Source organism: Leuresthes tenuis, unplaced genomic scaffold, assembly GCF_036924035.1.
Source record: "Leuresthes tenuis unplaced genomic scaffold, fLeuTen1.0.hap1 SCAF_6, whole genome shotgun sequence".
NCBI lineage: Eukaryota > Metazoa > Chordata > Actinopteri > Atheriniformes > Atherinopsidae > Leuresthes > Leuresthes tenuis.
This window is the reverse complement of record NW_027325360.1, coordinates 12,668,560-12,686,164: the sequence shown is the minus strand read 5'-3', so window position 1 is coordinate 12,686,164 and position 17,605 is coordinate 12,668,560. Positions and strand designations below refer to the sequence as shown.

Sequence of the window (17,605 nt, the reverse complement as noted above, 5' to 3'; positions counted from 1 at the left end):
AGAAGTAAAAAGACCTGGGATGTAAAATTGTAGCACAGTGACACCTGGTGAGAGTTAAACTGCAGAGCACCAGGAAAGCGGGCATGAATGGAGGGCTGTCTCTAATTCACATGGTGACAAGAGGAAGGCCCCGAACAAACCAGAATGACTGCGAACTTACTCCACCACTCAGAATTTCTGGAAATGTAGGAAACTGCGCCTCAAGCCGGCAATTACACAACAAAAAAAAACTCGGTTTTGATTTAGAAGCACTGTTTATTGAAGGGTTAACACAAAATATTCGAAGGGTATCATAGTGGAACACTGTATAATCAGTTACCCAACATAATACTCCAACTGTGTGCTGCAACAATTACATTTGCTACTACAATAATAGAAATATATGAGAAAAATAAGACAATCGTAGGTGTTGTTGTGCATTACTCACTTGGCACTCTTGAAAAAAAAAAAAAAAAAAACGCACGACATTCACAAGTCTCTGTGTCCTGGGATTACAGTGTCATACGTCTGGAAAAATTAGCACTAAATGCAGCTCTAATTTCAGAGATTATGTCAATCGTCTAGGTCGTGGCCTTTAAACAGACAAAATAAGAAACCACCCACATTGTAACACTTCTTCCGTCTTTTCTGCACAAACCGACGTGTACGACAGTTATGATAGCGCTGTGCATCGATGCAGACTTAAAGTAACTGAGCCCTTGTCAAAAAACTCTGCACCAAGATGAGCCTTTGGCAGCAAAGAAGAAAGAAAAAGAAAATAGTGTGTGTGTGTGTGTGTGTGTGGTCACTGCAGTCGTGTCATCACGAACTGCAGTTCTTGAGGTTCATACAAAACGAAAATATAAAAAACAGCTCTATGATCAGACACAGAGCGGGAGAAGTCATCTTAAAAAGGCCTTTTCGTTAGTGTTAAACGGAACAGAAAGCGAGAGGTTAGACGTTCGCACACAGTACAGATGAATGACCGCTTCACTCCTTTAGCAACACTGAGGTAATCACTGCAGAAACAAGCCAATGGAATTATTAAATGGAGAATTTGGTCGTATATAATAAAAAAAATTTAAAAAAATGAATCAAGCACAGCATTACAGCAAGCTGAGTGCTGTCATTTCAAGGATAAACCACCTCCTCTCGTGGAGCTCAAGGTTCAAAAGAGAGCTAAGTGACGAGCACTCGTGTGACACTGCATCATCTGGCTGCTGGCTAACAAGGGCTAAAAATAAAGGGGTGTGTCGCTTTGAGCTTGACATCCAGCTCCCATCATCCACGAGGACTGCGGAGGGGGTAAGCAGCCGCAAGGCCTCCAGGGTAGAAGTGCCCCGTCCGGAGAATGAAGGAAAACTGGACAAGTCCGGTCTAAAGTTTGGTGATTTCAAGTCAGGGGAAACGAACGCCAACCGCCCTGATTGTGAAACCTTTCCTCCGCTGATGCTGAGCTTAAATCATTCACTGGTTCAAGCACTTAGTTCGGAGGGGATTTGAAGTGTTTCGTCACCGAGATGGCGAAGCTCGGACAGCACCGAAACAGGGTTAACGTCTCCGAACGACCTGGAACGTTTGGATTTGTGGATTTGTGTTGTGCGGCATCTTCAAGGCATTATTCATGTGGCCCTCTGGCATTATAAACTCTCTTAAAAGAAAATCTCAGGCTTTCTCTCCCTATCAGAAATGACTTGGCTGGAGTTATTTTTAGCAGGTACTTCTACAAACAATCAAAAAGGTTACGTTCTTGTGATTTTAAAATATTATATCTATTTTTTGTATTTCTTGGATTGTAGAAAGGTTGGCGTTAAAGTTATTGACAGATTAATTCTCCTGTGCCAGACAAGATTTGGAATCAGTCTCAATTTTTCTTCTAAATCTGTGGAAAGACTGCGAGTTGCAATTAAGTCTTAGTGTTCCCGCCTTTCTGTTGGGAAATTTCAGAAGGGAGGCGCACTGCAGAATGATCAGAAAGGAATGATTCCACTGTGGAAAAAGAGACGATCCACCTCAAGTCAGTTTACTGGCTCTGCAGCCACTGCACCCTCAGTTCCTCCACCTCTTTCCCGTACCAGTCATGGAGTTTGGAGAAGCAGCCGGTGCCAGGGGAGACCGGGCTCTCCAGTGATGCTCCTCTCCGTCGGGGTGGCACCGGTGGGGCCCCATAACCGATCCCATTCCCAGGGTCTGCGCAGCCTTCCCAGGCCGCAAAAGAGGACGCTCCCTCGATGAAGCCATTAGCCAAACCAGCTGGAGGTTTACTCCAGGCAACTCCATTCTCCCTGGAGCACCCGGAGACAAGCTGCACCTCATCCTGGAGGTTCTTCTGGGCAGAGGTGGCCATCATGGAAGGGGCACTCGATGACGACGATAATGAAGATGAAGAAGACGAAGAAGTGGACGCTCCAGACTTGGACCGCGCCACCTGATTGCGTCGGGATGATTTAGGCTTACCCTGCTGGCCTCCAACGCCAACACAACCCCCCCCAGCGGACTCCAGGACCTCCTCCAGCTGCCTCTCCAGCTCCTTCACAACCAGCCTCATGTAGTCAAAGCTGGCCCTAGACAGCGCTTTCACCCACGACTCCATGGCTGGCTGGTTTTCGGCAGCCATCTTGTACACCCGCGCTTTGGCGCACTCAAACTTGATGGCGAAGGCGAACTCCTCGGCGGACTCGCAGAGCTCCACGGTGCATCCCTCGAGAACGATGACGCCGATGGGCTCTCGGCTGTCGCGCTCCTCAAAGTAGAAGAGCATGTTGCCCTTTAGGACAAACCAGCGCCGGTGATAAGCGGTGTTGCGCTCGCCCTTTTTAAACAGGAAGCCCGTCTTGTCGGGTGGTGAGTCGCAGGTGGCGTAGTGCGCCACGCTGCGTTCATTCAGCTTCATCTTCTTCCCTGTGGATTCTTTATTCACCTAAAAAGAAACACACTGTAAGGACAGAAGTCACCGAGGTCATATTTTAGCCTCTTTGCTCTAAATGTGAAGCTTTCTTCACCAGAAAACCAGATTACTTTCATGAGAAAACAAAGCTGATTCACTGTCACATTCTTAGGCAGGTGCTTGCCAAAAAGACTTTCCCTCTCTGAGAGGTGGTGCCAGTGCACACAGCTGTTTTTCTTTTATTTTCACTTTACCAGTCACACCCCAGGGCAGTAGACACAGTCCCAGACAAAAAAAAAGCAGGTCGACATAAAAGGCTCGGTGTGGTTTGGGCTCAACAATCACATGCTCAGCAGTAAACTGGAGCTCAGGCCTTCCCACTACTTAAACAACCGCTAATCCGGTTTCCTTTGGTCAATAAAGAAACACCGTCACACAGACTTATCTTCATCTACCAAACTTTTTTACTAAAACAGGAGTGTGCAGAGGTTTGAACCGCTCCTCTTCCTCTACATCACACCGTTAAGGCGCCACACAAAGCGTTCAGGATTCATAGGTCAGCGCTAAGGGGCTTCAGAAAAAGACAGTTTAGCAACATATACAGAAAAACTTTGTTTTAACATTTGCTGCTTCAAGTGCAATATTACTGTCTGACTGGGCCAAAAGCTGTGAGTGAGGTACACATTTACAGTAGGCTGGTACTTACATGTTTATCTCATATCCAGCTGATGTCCACCCCAGTCCTCCCATCACATCTGGAGCTCTCAGCATATAAGGTCTCCACCTTCTTCTGATTGTCTGTCTCTCTCTCTCCCCAAACAAAGACTAGAAGGGGGAGAAAAAAATGCTCCCAGTGTTAGAAACATATGTCAACTCTGCCAGCTACATGTACGAGCAGCCCAAGCTCGTACGTGTGGAATTAGCTGTGTTTTACTCCCCCATCCCTGCGGGCTAATCCCGTCTGGGGCGAATGATTCAGAGTCGAGTGGGCTGGTGTGTCACAAGCTTTTGACACATCAGCATTTTACAGGAGTTCATCTCGGTCTATCACACCGCCTCCGTTAACGCGGACACAAACCCACGAACGAGCACGGCACGCCGTGAAAACACGTCTGTCTGTGCCAACTAGCTACAATGCTTTTAGCCACTTTTTTTTTTTCTATCGCAAATATGCACCGAGAGTCAGCGTTCCAGAGTTCACCGAGTAACAGCTGGACCCCCGAGTTATTCATGACAATGGCGCGCCATAACAAGCTGAGTGTAACTGTTAGTTACCTGCGCACAAAAACGCTTCTTTCCGCCAAGCTGATACCCTCACCGTTCTTTATTTTATTTTCATCTCCTCCTCGCTTCTTTCTTTCTTTTTTCCGTTCCTTTCTTCCGTCACGTGACCAACAGGAGGAGCACACGTTGTTTCGTCGGCGACCTGCTCGGCCGGGCGGTGTCGTGCGGAGAATTCAGCTGCCATCGTGGCGTAGCGTGTCTCATCCGGATGCGCGGAGACTAAAAACAAGCGCACCCCGTCTTTGCCCTTGGAAAGGTGGTGCTGAGAGCAGCTGTCTGCTGTTGCTGCACCTGCGTGGATGTAAAGTACCAGGAAGGCTTGCTGAGTATGAAACAGGGGTTTTCCCCAGTCTCAGATTGTCTGGGTCGATTTGGATAAGATTGGATGAAATATAATATTTTTACATTTATGATTTTTTCTTTTTGCTCGATGAGACGAGTGCCCAATGGTTAGACCAACAGCACATGTTAATTTTAATTCCATTAACATATTCATGTGATATTTCTTTTAAAATTTGCATTAAACTTTTATTCTTTCATATATTTCTACATTTGAATTCCAAAATAAACCTCGGAATGGGGAAGCACGGTGAGATCTTACTTGAAGGACAGTGTTAACACTGAATAACTAAACAATTAGTCAGCTATATTTTTCATGTATCTGTCTTTGTCACTGAAATACTAATTGCAAAATCTGGTTACAGTTATGTGACAGTGAATTTCTTCAGCTATTTTTAGATGCTGTGCGCACCAACTGAGAAAAATCTGAATAATCAAATGACTGCTGTCCTGAAAATTCCCACAAGTTTTGACTAATATCTCTGATGTATTTATAGGTCAGCAAAATACGAATGTGCAGCTTTTACAGAAAGCTACATGTGTTCTTTATTTGCTTTACAGACTGGTTTAAAGAAGTCCGATCTCTCCTAGCATATTATTTTAAATGTCTTCTAAATAACAGCTGCAAATAACTGAGATACTCAAGCAAAGAGTTTTGTAGTTAGTTGTTAGGGGGCGACATGGATTTCCTAATTTACTCTCTGTCCATTTGCTCTTTGTCTATTCTTGTTTTTGAATATGAGTGATGCATTTTCATTGAACAAATGCATTTGTTAAATGACTTATATACGCCGCTAAAGGTCTGACCATTCGACTGTGGTCAAATCGTACATTCACAGAAATGACAACGAGGTACTTTATGATCTAAACTTTTTTTTTTGTATGTACATACATATTCTTTCTTTCAGTAGCCACTTGATTCCCATTCACAACAAGCACCTATGCACAACCGCTGTCTTCTTTCGAGTTGTACTTTTGCTCGAGGGTACCTGGGCGGTGAGTCAAACGTGTCATTTTCTGATGCACATTTTACTGATTTTTCCAGTTCATGGATTTGAACTCAAGACATTCCAGCCACAAAACTCCCTTTTTGCTCTTTAGGCCATTACTGCCCCGTCCCCACAATCCTGTCCTACATCATAGTGGTGCTGAGCAGCTGGCTGCTGTCTGTGTTTTAATCTGAAGGACCAGAACAAGCCAGCATAAATTCATTCGAATATGTTCTGCAGATAGTTCACGGCCCAGAGCACAGCCGGCCTGTTATCTCATCACACTAATCTTCAACTAACAGATGCAGCTGCTGATGTCATTTGCTGTAGTTTTCTTTTTTGAGGCATTTGCTCGGACTGCTTTTCGGTGGCTTTGATTAAGCGCGATGCTCTTGCAGTGGGTTTAATTTCCTGCATGTGGCTCTCAGCTCACCGAGTCACGACACTGTAAAAAGATCAGTCTGCAGGAGCACGGTTTCCAATCGAGAGTACAGACGTTAAGAAACGACACAGAAACGACTGCTCGCTTTAAAATAATCACATACACCCACATCGAGTGCAAAGTGTTTACTTCTCACAAGTTTTTTCCAAACGGTTCGTGAACACACACAACAGAGTATCACCGACAAGCTTTCGAGGTGTTCCGATCGTCTTTTGAGCTGGGTCTTTATTGATCCAGAGTTTGGTCATGAATTCAGTCTCTGTGTCCAATGAGAACAAAGAGGTGGACTTGTGTGGCGTCTCTCATTCGAAACTGGTGAGAGGCTGCGTGTTCAAAGATGCTGCTCGCCAGCAAACATTCCCCGACCCATAAATGTCAAGAATGGCCAAAGAATATATTCATTTGCTTTTCTATGTGTTTTATCAACAACACCAATTGTTATCATTATTATTTTCTAATCACCAATGACTCCTTGCCAGAAGCAACAGGAAATCTTCGAGATTTAGACCGACTGCAGTATTAAACTGTTGTACCTCACATGAGGAAATAAGAGAGGAAATATCTCTAACTCTGTACTAGAGAGCAGAGCACCCGCCTCAGACAGCCTCTCCACACAAATGCATAGAAAAACACAGTGATGACAGGACAAAGTGAAGAGTTAGTCAAGCATTCATTAAGCCTCATGCCTCCCCTCTTGATAAAGCACAACTATTATTTGGTTTACGCCGCTGTTCTTCCTTTTCTCTCACGAAGCGGCCCGCTCCACACTGATAACACAGATGATTTTTTTTCATCCGTACAAACACTAAGCCTTATAGGTAAATAACTTTGTCCTGTGCCCTGCTGAAAAACATGTACCTTTAGGGAATGTTGGCTTTTGTCAAAAAAAGAAAGAAAGAAAGACAGAGAGAGGGGGGGGGGGGGCTCTCAGTCATCCAACACAATATCAAAAATATCATCTCGTAAAATGTCTAAAAAGTCTCTGTAGAAAAATGCCTGAAATATATTGATATCAAACATGTACATGTAGCTTTGTATACAAATAAAATTTGATGCAAATTATTAATTTGTCAGTCATCCCTTAAAGCTGCAACTATGCCACTCTGTCCTTGACTCTCCTCCCGTTACTGTGATATAATCGTGGATGCATGGCACCGGTCGATCGAATAGATGAACGATGAGCATAATGTCTGGACACAGATCAGTGACCACACCGTCATTCATTTAAAAAAACAAAAAAAAACCCTCTGGTCTCTACAAAAACACTTTGTGGCTGTGATATGGCACGTATTGACATAATATTCTTTTCTCTTTTATCTGCAGTTCAGCAGAGCAGCATTTTGCCCAAAGGCGGACCCACTGGGCTCTCCACACACAAAACAATTACAGTTCTTAAAAGGCAAATTCCATCGGTTGAGTGGACCCATTGATTTCCAGCTGAGTATGCACAGAGCAAAAGTCTGTGTAGACATCAATCAAATGCTAGCTGACGTTATTTCACCCCATCTTGCGCCAATTAATCCAAAACCGCCTTGTTACTTCTGATAATAGGATTTCAGCCGTTTTCTAATCTTTAATTCACCCATTTATGTGAACAAACATATTGCCACCACAATGCAAGTCATCTTTTTGTTCTTTCATACAGTGACCGCCCTTCTTGTTTCGCCTGTTTTGACAGTAAAGTCAAAGCTGTGCCTGGAAATAGTATAGTGTTCGAAAGTCAGTACAAATCTGTCCACGAGGATATTGTCTCCTGTCGGTTGAGAGCCATTAGCACTTCATGTGAAAGAAGGTGTTTGGGCTCGGCTCTGGCTCCTCCTTCCCTGATCAACCAGGGTCCATCAGCGTAGGAAGCCAGCATCCCTTCCTCTCACAGCTCAAGTATCTCAACGGGCCGTGCTGAGGAGAAAGAGGAAACACATTAGTGTGAAAATGTGACCGCACAGAGGAGAGCCACTTGACAGTCACAGCACCAGCACTTGCTTTTCCTGGTAAAAAATGAAAGATATCATCTCGCTGACACAAGCACGCCGCACCACAAGACAACAAAGTTGATAGGACTCAACAGTCTGGCACGTTTTCCTCTCTGGATTAAAAAGGCCCGCCAAACGTCAGCAGCCTCACCTCACGTCACTGAAACTGCCGTCATCTTTTTTCCAGCGTTACTTAAGTCAAGTCTGACGTGGCTCGATGAGCAGAAGACCCCATCTGGGCCTCTGCCCTTCAAAAATCCAATCCAGTTGTTGAGATGTTGTTTGAGTACGGTGCAGCTGATGCCTCTAAATTTTGAAAATCACCAAAGGGGCGGAAAAGGGGGGTGAAATCCTCAGATTAAGTTTGCTTCACCTCCACATGAAGTCGCACTGAACCATCTTATGGTCCTGGACTGCTTTTTACACACACGGTTTTTTTGGTATCCATACACCTTCACACACATGCATGTGTCCCTTTAGCATTTCAATTCATGCATATAAGTGTGCGCAAACGTTTCGACAACACACACACACATGCCCACTCGCTTTCCCACATCATGACATTGTCTGAGTCATGGATGGGGGCACCATAATCAGACAGAAATCGTTCCTTATGTACACCAGATTTACTTCTGAGGGCTCTGGTGTTTTGGGAATGTAGGTCAGGTCTGCGTTGTGTTCTAATTAACCTTACAGTATCTTCATTACTGATACGATGCCGCTGGCACGCCACATCAGAATGATCTTTTTCATTTGTTTTAATGCTTCCTCGTAACATTTTCATTTCCAGTGATCATAATGAAATGTAGCTTATCAAGGGAAAAAAGACAAATCAAAGTAAATGATGCACGCAGAACAAGGATGAGCAAACAGACTGTGACACACTGTGTCTCTTAGCAGACTATCACCACCAACAATCAGGCAGAGATACAACAGCTAATTAATATTCATTGGCAAAATGTGTTCCTCACTCTGACACATTTATTGAGTTTTACTGCGTGGTGTGCGCTTGTCAGGTGAGAAAAAGCCGATGGAGACAATACATTGCTCTACAGACGGCGGAAGCATTGGAACCGCACATCAGACTATAGCGTTCTAAGTAAATGAGAGTAATGGGTCTATATGTACTGACTGGACTGTATAAATCAACCTTGCCAGATCTGTACAAATGGTCAGAGAAATCATTGAAGCAGCAGCTTCACTTCACCTGCTGAAGATGAGGTGACTTGAGGTAAAATGAGATGGACTTTGGTGCGAACTCTGAAAAACTCAAGCTTTAAAATCGAGCTCCCACATATAATAGCTTCTATCAGCGGATGCCAAACAGCCAGAAATAAATATTTTCACTCGTACACTCATATACAGGAAGTTTGTTTGCAATCAAACGTAAGAAATGAAGCTTGTAGAGGCCACTGCAGCTCAGCAGGGATAAAATCTCAGGACTTTTTGATTGAACACACTCTACATGTTGAAATGTTGCCCCGTGGTGTTCTTTGAACAAAGCCATGTGTTATTTCTTATTAATAATAGTGACCTCACCCACATGCATATAGAGATGCATGTTCACAAAGTGATTGTTCTGCATGCAGATGCTGCTGAGTGGGAGTGAAGCATCAGCAGAGGGGGGAAAGCAAGAAAAAGATGAAGAAATGGTGGGAGGGAGCGAGACGGTGAGAGAAACAGAGCTGGGCTACGAACTGGAACGGTGAGCTGTAGGGAGTAGGTCAGTGCAGTTGAGTCAGTCCTGACTCATGATGGAGGCGGCAAAGATCCACCTCCTCCCTGCCCATTACAACTTCATCCTCAAGCCTGGAGCAACGGAGCCCCGATAGCCGTGACCAAAAAAAAAAACAGGTGAAGATCTCCTACACACATGGTCAGAGGAGCAGTGGTTTCTGTATCACAGGAGCAATTTGATTGTAAGTCACTGATGTACCCAACAATGTCTGCTGTATCCAAACTATTTTCTGATAAATGCTGGATGTGCCAGAGCAAATGTCAACAGAGTCTGCCGATCGGCACACGCAGTCTATTTCCATCGCTCATGAGTTGTCAAGGTAATGACATCATATGACCTACAGTAGAAATGCAGCTATAGCCATTGTTTATCTGTATCAAATCACAATACTGAAAAAAACAATGTCACACTAGTGAAACAGACTGGTCTGGAAATGATCCTCCAATTCTAAACTTTTTGTTCATTCAAAGTTCATGCAGCCGTTTGTCTTTAGGCAATATTTAACGTTTGAAAACTCTGGCTTCTTTTATCAAGCTATTTGCATGCAAAATGCACACACTGCAGCTGAGCTGAACTCTGCACAAACGTTTAAATGCACAAATTCCCACTGTCAGTGCTCAAAGGCAATAAGAATGGTTTTATAAGTCGGAAAGGGAATGTTTGGGCACCACTGCAGCTGTGTGTGTCAGCACTGAGTTGCAGCTCAGGCAAATCAGCCAAAAAAAAAAAGAAAAAAAAAAGAGTAAAGAACACTTTGCTTGAGAAAAGGACACCATGTGCTTAAAAAAAAGCAGAGGTTCCTGCTTTATTCCTCACTATTTTCAGGCACTCCACAACGCCTCGGACTAAAATGAAGAAAAAAAATGAATGAAAGAAACAAGTGCAGATGCTTTTACGTTTTCAAAGTGTTTTCCTAATCATACAATTCCAAGTCCACCGTGTCAATTTCCTCAGATCAATGCACAGTGCATTAACTAGTAGGGAAGTGCCATCGTAGCAAAAGCCCTCATGAGCTGCATCTATTGATGATACTGACTGCAATCCTTCCTGCTCGGTACCAATGTGTATGTGTGTGCATGCGTGTGCATGGTGCTGCCTCCAGGCTTATTAGGATCCACTGATAGAAGGTAAATAGAGTGAATGTCTTACACTGAGAAATCATCAAGAGGGCCAGCATGTGTTCACATGGTAGCAAACGCAACGAAGCCAAACCAGCACCGCCCTTAGCCACATCACAGTTTCTTTCCTTCTCTACCGCTCTGTTTCTCTCTTTCTCTCAGCCCCCCGCTTTCCACCCCCCCGACCGCCACGACTTCCACTTAGACTCATTTTTCTCATGGCTGCATATCCACTGATCCCTAATCCAGATGCTGATTTTAGATTGTAGGGCCAGCGAGGTCACGCTTTGGATTTAGTCATCAGTATGTGCGATTTCATAGCTCGTTTTTTCTCAGCCTCATCCTTCAAGCTTCTCACACCCACAACCCCGGCACAAACATGTGATATGCATATTAAATGGACCGTTCATAAAATAACTGCTTTCCCCACACACGCACTGTTATCTTTCTGTACCTTTCCCTCCCTCCTTTGTTGCTTTCTCTGCCCGTGCTCTGCCTCTCTGTTTATCATAAATAATATGTGCAGCAGCAGTTCTGAGCTTTGTCAAGGCTAATGTTGATACAAAGGCTGTTTCGAGGCTGCGCTGTTATCTTCTGCGGTCTAATCCAGCTAATTAAGGGCATTGCTGGGAGGAAGGTGCAACTATTCTCCTCTAACTCAGGGGGTATGCTGTCTGCCCAAGTCTGCCAAGCTGACATGTGCCTTTACAAACACCTTTTATGAATACATTTACATTCACACACACACACATGCAGGTAAGATACCTTGACACTTGATTTAAAAATGATTATCTGTGCTCACACACACAGGATTTGCAAGCTTGATCAAATACGCTTCCTTAAAAGCTGATGAAGTGGAGACTATGATGGCTCATATAGGCCACGATGGTATGATATTAGTGCTGATTTATGCTCCTTTGAGAAAATCAAGTGCTGCATTTTTTTTTTTTGTGCTGGATTATCTCTACTCAGGAGCAGAACTGATTAGCTTAATGCCCATTAAGTCTCACAGATATAATATCACAGATATATGGAGTGTGGGGTTCCACGCGAACAATAGTTATATGGTATTTCACCGATTTGAAAAGGAAAATCATAGGATTTTTCAATTAGAATTTGCTGTGAAGACATGCAGACGCACACATCCAGAAGGCAGTGTGTCATCAAACGCATCTCTCTCCTCAGTCCATCGTGTCGCTCTCCTCTCATTATCTCAGTGTTCTTTCAGTCCTACAGTCTTATATGTCAACCGATTGGAAGGCGATGAAGGAGGAGGGAGTGTGACCTCCCTCGTGCCAAACCGTTTATTTAGGCAGGTGCGCTTAAAGACGCAATGACCTCTACCTGTATCCAGTATCTAATAGCTCTGATCTATTGATACTCCGTAAGAGTTTCCATTCATTCGTGGCTATGTGTGTAGATGTAGGTGTCAGTTTATTGGAAGATCTTTAAGGCTTTGGATGAAATCTGAGGGAGGCAGAGTTTCTTGTTTCATACTGAACGACATGAATAAATCACAATCTCTTCTCAAAAACAGAGGTTGGAATTGCCTTGTGTATGAATTGTGCTCTACAAATAAACTCGCCTTGCCTTGCCTTGAGTTTGAGACTCGTTAGTGCCCAAATCTTAGAGAAAAACAAAGATATTCCACTTGCATTTTTCAGTTAGCAATCACTGCCTATAAATGTACACGTATGCATCCGTGGACATGTACTGCATGAAGACATATTTGCAGATATGCATCAATGCGCACATGCAATTTTTTCTCTCCTCCTGACAAACGCAATCACACATGCACAAACACTCACCGCCTCTTCCTGATCTCTCTGTTTACGTCTCAGCGCCCGTGGCGATGCCTTTTCTCTCCATTCCGCTCACTTTATCCTTCCTTTTGTTTTCTGTTTCCCAACACCTCCTCTGTCTGTCTGTCTGGATAATCCAAAGTTCAACTGGAGTAGAAAGCGCTCAGAAAATAGAAAACACTATTAATGATTCAAGAATGTTTAAGTTAAGACGTAACAAGGGTGTTTGCTGTCAAACCGTTGTGGTGGTTGATTTGCGTAGGATTGTTTTATGGGGCTTTAGGGAAGGTGTGTGAGGAGGCACGCAAGGTGGAGGAGTGTTTGTTGTTGGTGGGAAACTGTGGCTGATCGGGAGCCCTCCGTTTTCCAACATTAACTCACGAGTAAGAGCATGAGAAGGAGGTGGGGAGGAAGAGCAGCAATGCACAGGGCTGAGCCTTAAGTCACTGAGCTCGGCCTGTAAGTGTAACTCTGTGTCATCAACATCATATTGAAGGTCACAGTCTGGACAGTAGCCGTGATACTGCACTTTCTCACTGAAACGGACGCGCTCTCTCTCACGGGGCTCCCTGCCAGGGGCCTTGGGGCATTTGTTCTTTTCATGGCGGAGGAGTGGCATGGGCCTGGGCAATGTAGGAACAAGACCTGACTCGGAGATCCCACTTTCAGCAGAAATGAAGCACGGCGTGGAGGAGAATAAATCCTTGTTTGGTTTCAGTGGGAAAACCCCACCGTTCCTCAAAGCCCCGTTAGCCTTGGATATATTCCCTGATAAGACTAATGTTGGTTGAGGCAGATTCCTAATGTTGTGATCCTCAGCTCTGGGTGGGGTAAGTCTTGGTGGTGGCAGGGGTGGGTGCGGTTTCTTGAGTACAGTCAAGACTGTAGGAGGGTTGGCAGGGGCCGGATTGAGGGGCACCTGTGTTTTAAAGATGCAGTCATCGGGGAAGAGTTTCATCTTCTCCAGGCTGGAAGCAGTCGTAGTTGTAGTGGTGGAGCTGGAGCTGGAGTTGAGTGTGTCTGTCTTAGAGCTCTCTGTCAGTCCGTCCTCCTCCAATTGCAGGTCACAAGTCAGGGTGTCAATGTCATGAACAACCTGGTGACAAGCAGAGGAAATGTCACTGTGACAGCTGGGGCTCGGGTTATTAAACTTATGCTATAAAGTGGCACGAGAGGATGAAATATCACCCACGACAATCTTTTCTACAAAAGCTGGCAAGTGGGAAAAGAATGATGATCGAGGTAAAAGGCTACAGGGCAGGCGATGACACTTCACTCACTTTAGAAACTGATATTTTTTCATGAAATACAAAGAGACACATTTTGATTTAAGATGAGTAAGATTCAAACTTAAGATCTCGCAATAAACAACCACACACAAGACAAATTAAAAATCCCTACAGTTCATGGGAAGGCCCACCAACACTGCCAGACTCTCACTGAAATGATATCATGCAACGATCTCATGCACCACTGGGGGGTCTTTAGCAGTGTCAAATATACGTCCTGTACAGGCAAGACACAGAAATGACCTTTTTCCACATAGAACCATTACCAGAAAACAGTAAAAAAAGGGGCTGACTCAAACACAAAGGAAAAAAAAGAACAACCAGAAGACTGCCAGTGTGTTGCAAAACCAGCAGAAAGTAATTAACAGAGCAAATCAATCTGTTAGTTTGAAATGTAATATGATTTATGCATACAGTGCACTGCAGAACACAGTTATAAGGAGTTGTCCAGACTGCTAAAGAGTAATATACAGTGTTGTCTTAAACATATTACCTCATGTCCACTGCACTTTGGAAAAGGACACACTTACTCTGCCCAGCATTTATGTCTGCAGAGCTCAGACAATAGCTGGAGGCTGGGTGGGTTTTTAATAACATTTACACAAGAATAAAAAATGTCCAAGGAACTATTAACACAGTGGATTAAATGTAACAATGGTGCTCTTTTGGGAATTTCATTCTTAAATTGGGTGATATAATACATGTGATCCGCCGCCCTTTTCAGATGTCTATCCATAATATTCCCATTGGACGAGAGTTCCTTACTGACTGTCCTCTCTTGTTGGAGCGTTACTCCTTTGATGGGCTGAATGGAATGGCTGGGCATTGTATTCATGGCTGTAACTATTAAGGATTCAGAAAGTCTAATTCAGCTTGAGCTGAGAATGTCTAAGATCAAGGTTTTATAGTTGAAACTCTGTTCTCCTACAATAACCAGACAGAAAACCTCACCAGATGGGGAAAAGTTAGTATATCTCCCCTTGCAACATTCATAATGACAACAATGCCAATGTGCTTATGAAAATGTTTTGAAGCACAGTAAAAAAATGCCCAGTTGGCCGCTTTAAAACTCGGCTGCATCCCAGTATTTGAAATGCAAGTCCAAACAGTGGCTCAAAGAGAGGCTGAGAGGGAAGTGATGAATAGAGAAAGAAAGGAAAGAGAGCAAGTGACTGGAGAGAGACATATTGGGCTAGTGCAGGAAAGACGGAGCTAAACTCTCCACGCAGTCTTTAAAAGGATAATTTGTTGGGACACACACAAGACCTAATACCAGTGTCCCAGTGTGCAGCTCCTGCTGTAGGCCAGGCAGCTTGAACGGCTGTGCCAAGCATCTGGGCAGGGTCCTTCCTCAGAGCCAGGCTTGGCTCCGGCCCTGTCTGTGAGTTCTAACAGATAACTGCATTTCAAATGGATTATGCCCCAAATGCTGGCTTTGATAGTAACACCCCCTTGAGGTATATGTTTAATGTGTGAGCAGTGTCAGAATTACTGATCCTCTACACAATTTCCTGCGAGGAAAGCAAGAAAAGAAAAAAGAAGGAGGGCACATCAGAAAATGATCAAAATAGTCAGATTAGAGCAACCTTTTGTTCTCAATTGACTCTGATGCCTGCTCTGACGGACTGTTTGCTTCTGAAAAAAGACAAAGCAAGTTGTCTCAAGCTGAGTTGAGTGCAGAGGAAGAAAAGAAAGAGAAAGAGGGAAGGGAGCAGAGGCAGAAAGAGACAGATGCTGTGTTGGCTACCCATCCATAATGTAGGAAGCAGAGGCTGTATGCAATAAGATTTTATTAGAATGACAGCTTGTCATGTTAGGGTGAGAGGTTTGGCACTGCAGCCTGGATGCCGAGCGTGTAGCAAGTAGAGGAATGTAAACATAAGTAAGACTGCAAGTTAGTTCAGCTGAGGTGGCTGAATGGAATTCAGTGACTGGTACAAGAGGAAGCACGGATTTGAGGTTATGTCTATAAGAAAATATGCCACAGTGGGACTCTGTGAGAACACCTTACTGTAGTCACCACCCCTGTCTCCGTGCCTCTAAAATGTTGAGTTTTGATCTTCAACAAGGACTAGAGGGAAGACAAAAAAGCGCAAGATTTGCAGAAGACGTGGCAGGTATCGGAGGAGCACCACGAGAGCGGTGACAAGTGAAAAGAAAAGACTCCATCGCTAATATTTGGCAGGAGATCATTCGCAGCAAACAACAGCCTGCATTTAGATGATGAAATGCAAAGCAAAGGCGCCTTTGTGGTTGAACCAACTTGTCGATTAAATATTAATTGTGATTGCATTTTCCTCACTTTCATCAAAGCTCATGAGTCAGGGTGAAGAAGCCGTCTTGTCATCTCACACCCCTCACCTTCCTGAGCCAAATGTCTTTCATGTTGAAGATAGTGATCACATACATTGGTGGGCAGGGGGAGGAGCACAGTCTATGTATGCAGGAGTGAGTGAGTGAGTGTGTGATATTTCCAGGCCCCAGTGAGGTGGATGTCAGCCTCCCATCTTCTCTCAGACAACAGTGCGTAGGAAGAGCACCCTCAAACTGAGCCTATAGGGGGAAAAAAAACAAAAAACAAAGCAGATAGTCTTCACAAAGTGTCCCCCGTTAATTTACCTCTTTGAGCTCTTTGGCAACATCCTTAAGGTCTCCCAGGATGGTTTCCAGATTCTCCACGATAGTCTTGATCTCCTTTTTCACTTGTACTTTGGAGACAACTCCTTCAGCGTCCGCATTTAGTGTCCCTGACATACTTTAGTTTGTGACACAATCTATTTCGCGTAGGATCTCAAGTCAAATCCTTTGGTCGCCACGATGACACTTTGCCAACGCATTTTCATTTAGTCCTCCGCTCCTTCTACTTTTGCTCCTACATCACGGCCAGGACGGAGTGGAGTGGCGTTGGGCAGCATTGTACATCTACCACCAGGCATGCGCAATAGAGCGAAACACCAAAAAATAAGGGTTAAATCAAAATATTGTCTCATACTGTCTGTGAAGCGGCACCTGCCCACAGGTTTGTGAGCCTATGCGAGTCTTTGTCCAACAAAAACAAAAAATGACGCACCAAGTACATCTTCCACGTCAATGGAAAGCTTCATTTAACATCTGGTGAGAAAAGGACCAACGCGAATATGCGCTAGAAAAATGTGTTAGCTACAGTGGAGAAGAACAGAAAGAAGAACAACTAAGCAGCTATCCAAGCCGTTACACGGTCCGTCGTTGTTGTGACGGTCCATATTCCTCAGGCATCGACAAAATGGTCATTCACTCCCCCTACTTGTCCAGAATATACGGCTCTGGTGGCGATACCACCGGGTAACGGCATCCCAGAGGCACTTTCCTTTGAAGAATACCCTGACAGATTCATTCTGTCTCCATCGCAGCCTCCTTGGAGAGTCTGAGGAGAGCAGCCAACGTCCGGGCGCAGAGCAACCTCGCGCGCTCTCTCTCTCTCTCCCTCCCTCGCGCGCTTTACTCCGATTGCCTCTGACATTGTTAGTTTGTTTTGTTCCCATGTCATGTCCGACAGATGTTATTATGGCGAGAACGGCTGTATTTACGCTGTTCAAATGACTTAATTACACCCCAACGAGCTTGTGATAAATCGAACCCATTCTACCGACAAAATGCATTGGTGGGGTGTTATTAAGTAACTATATCCACGTAACTATTTAAAGCTAGGACATAAAATATCCCATCACAATTGAGATTCTTGCTTGAAAAATGTTAAAAATGCTGATGGAAATTCTATGTTGTCGC

At 44.3% G+C, this 17,605-nt stretch overlaps 1 protein-coding gene across 4 annotated transcripts; it reads right to left on the bottom strand.

Moving 5' to 3' along the window:
• Nucleotides 1–235: 235 nt before the first annotated feature.
• pheta1 (PH domain containing endocytic trafficking adaptor 1) lies at nt 236–17,466 on the bottom strand. Of its 4 annotated transcripts, none has more exons than XR_011916392.1 (4): nt 16,460–17,466; nt 12,558–13,647; nt 4,142–7,819; nt 2,910–3,691 (listed from the first exon to the last, which is right to left on the bottom strand). XR_011916392.1 is itself a non-coding variant. In XM_072387658.1 (3 exons), exon 3 carries the CDS (start codon nt 2,870–2,872, stop codon nt 2,003–2,005), a length of 870 nt encoding a protein of 289 aa, XP_072243759.1. In that variant the 5' UTR covers nt 2,873–2,899; nt 3,573–7,819; nt 12,558–12,788; the 3' UTR covers nt 236–2,002. The 4 variants fall into 4 exon arrangements, 1 of the variants encoding a protein (XP_072243759.1); XR_011916393.1 differs by having other exon boundaries at nt 4,185–7,819; XM_072387658.1 differs by lacking the exon at nt 16,460–17,466 and adding an exon at nt 236–2,899 and having other exon boundaries at nt 3,573–7,819; nt 12,558–12,788.
• Between the last annotated feature and the right edge of the window lie 139 nt (nt 17,467–17,605).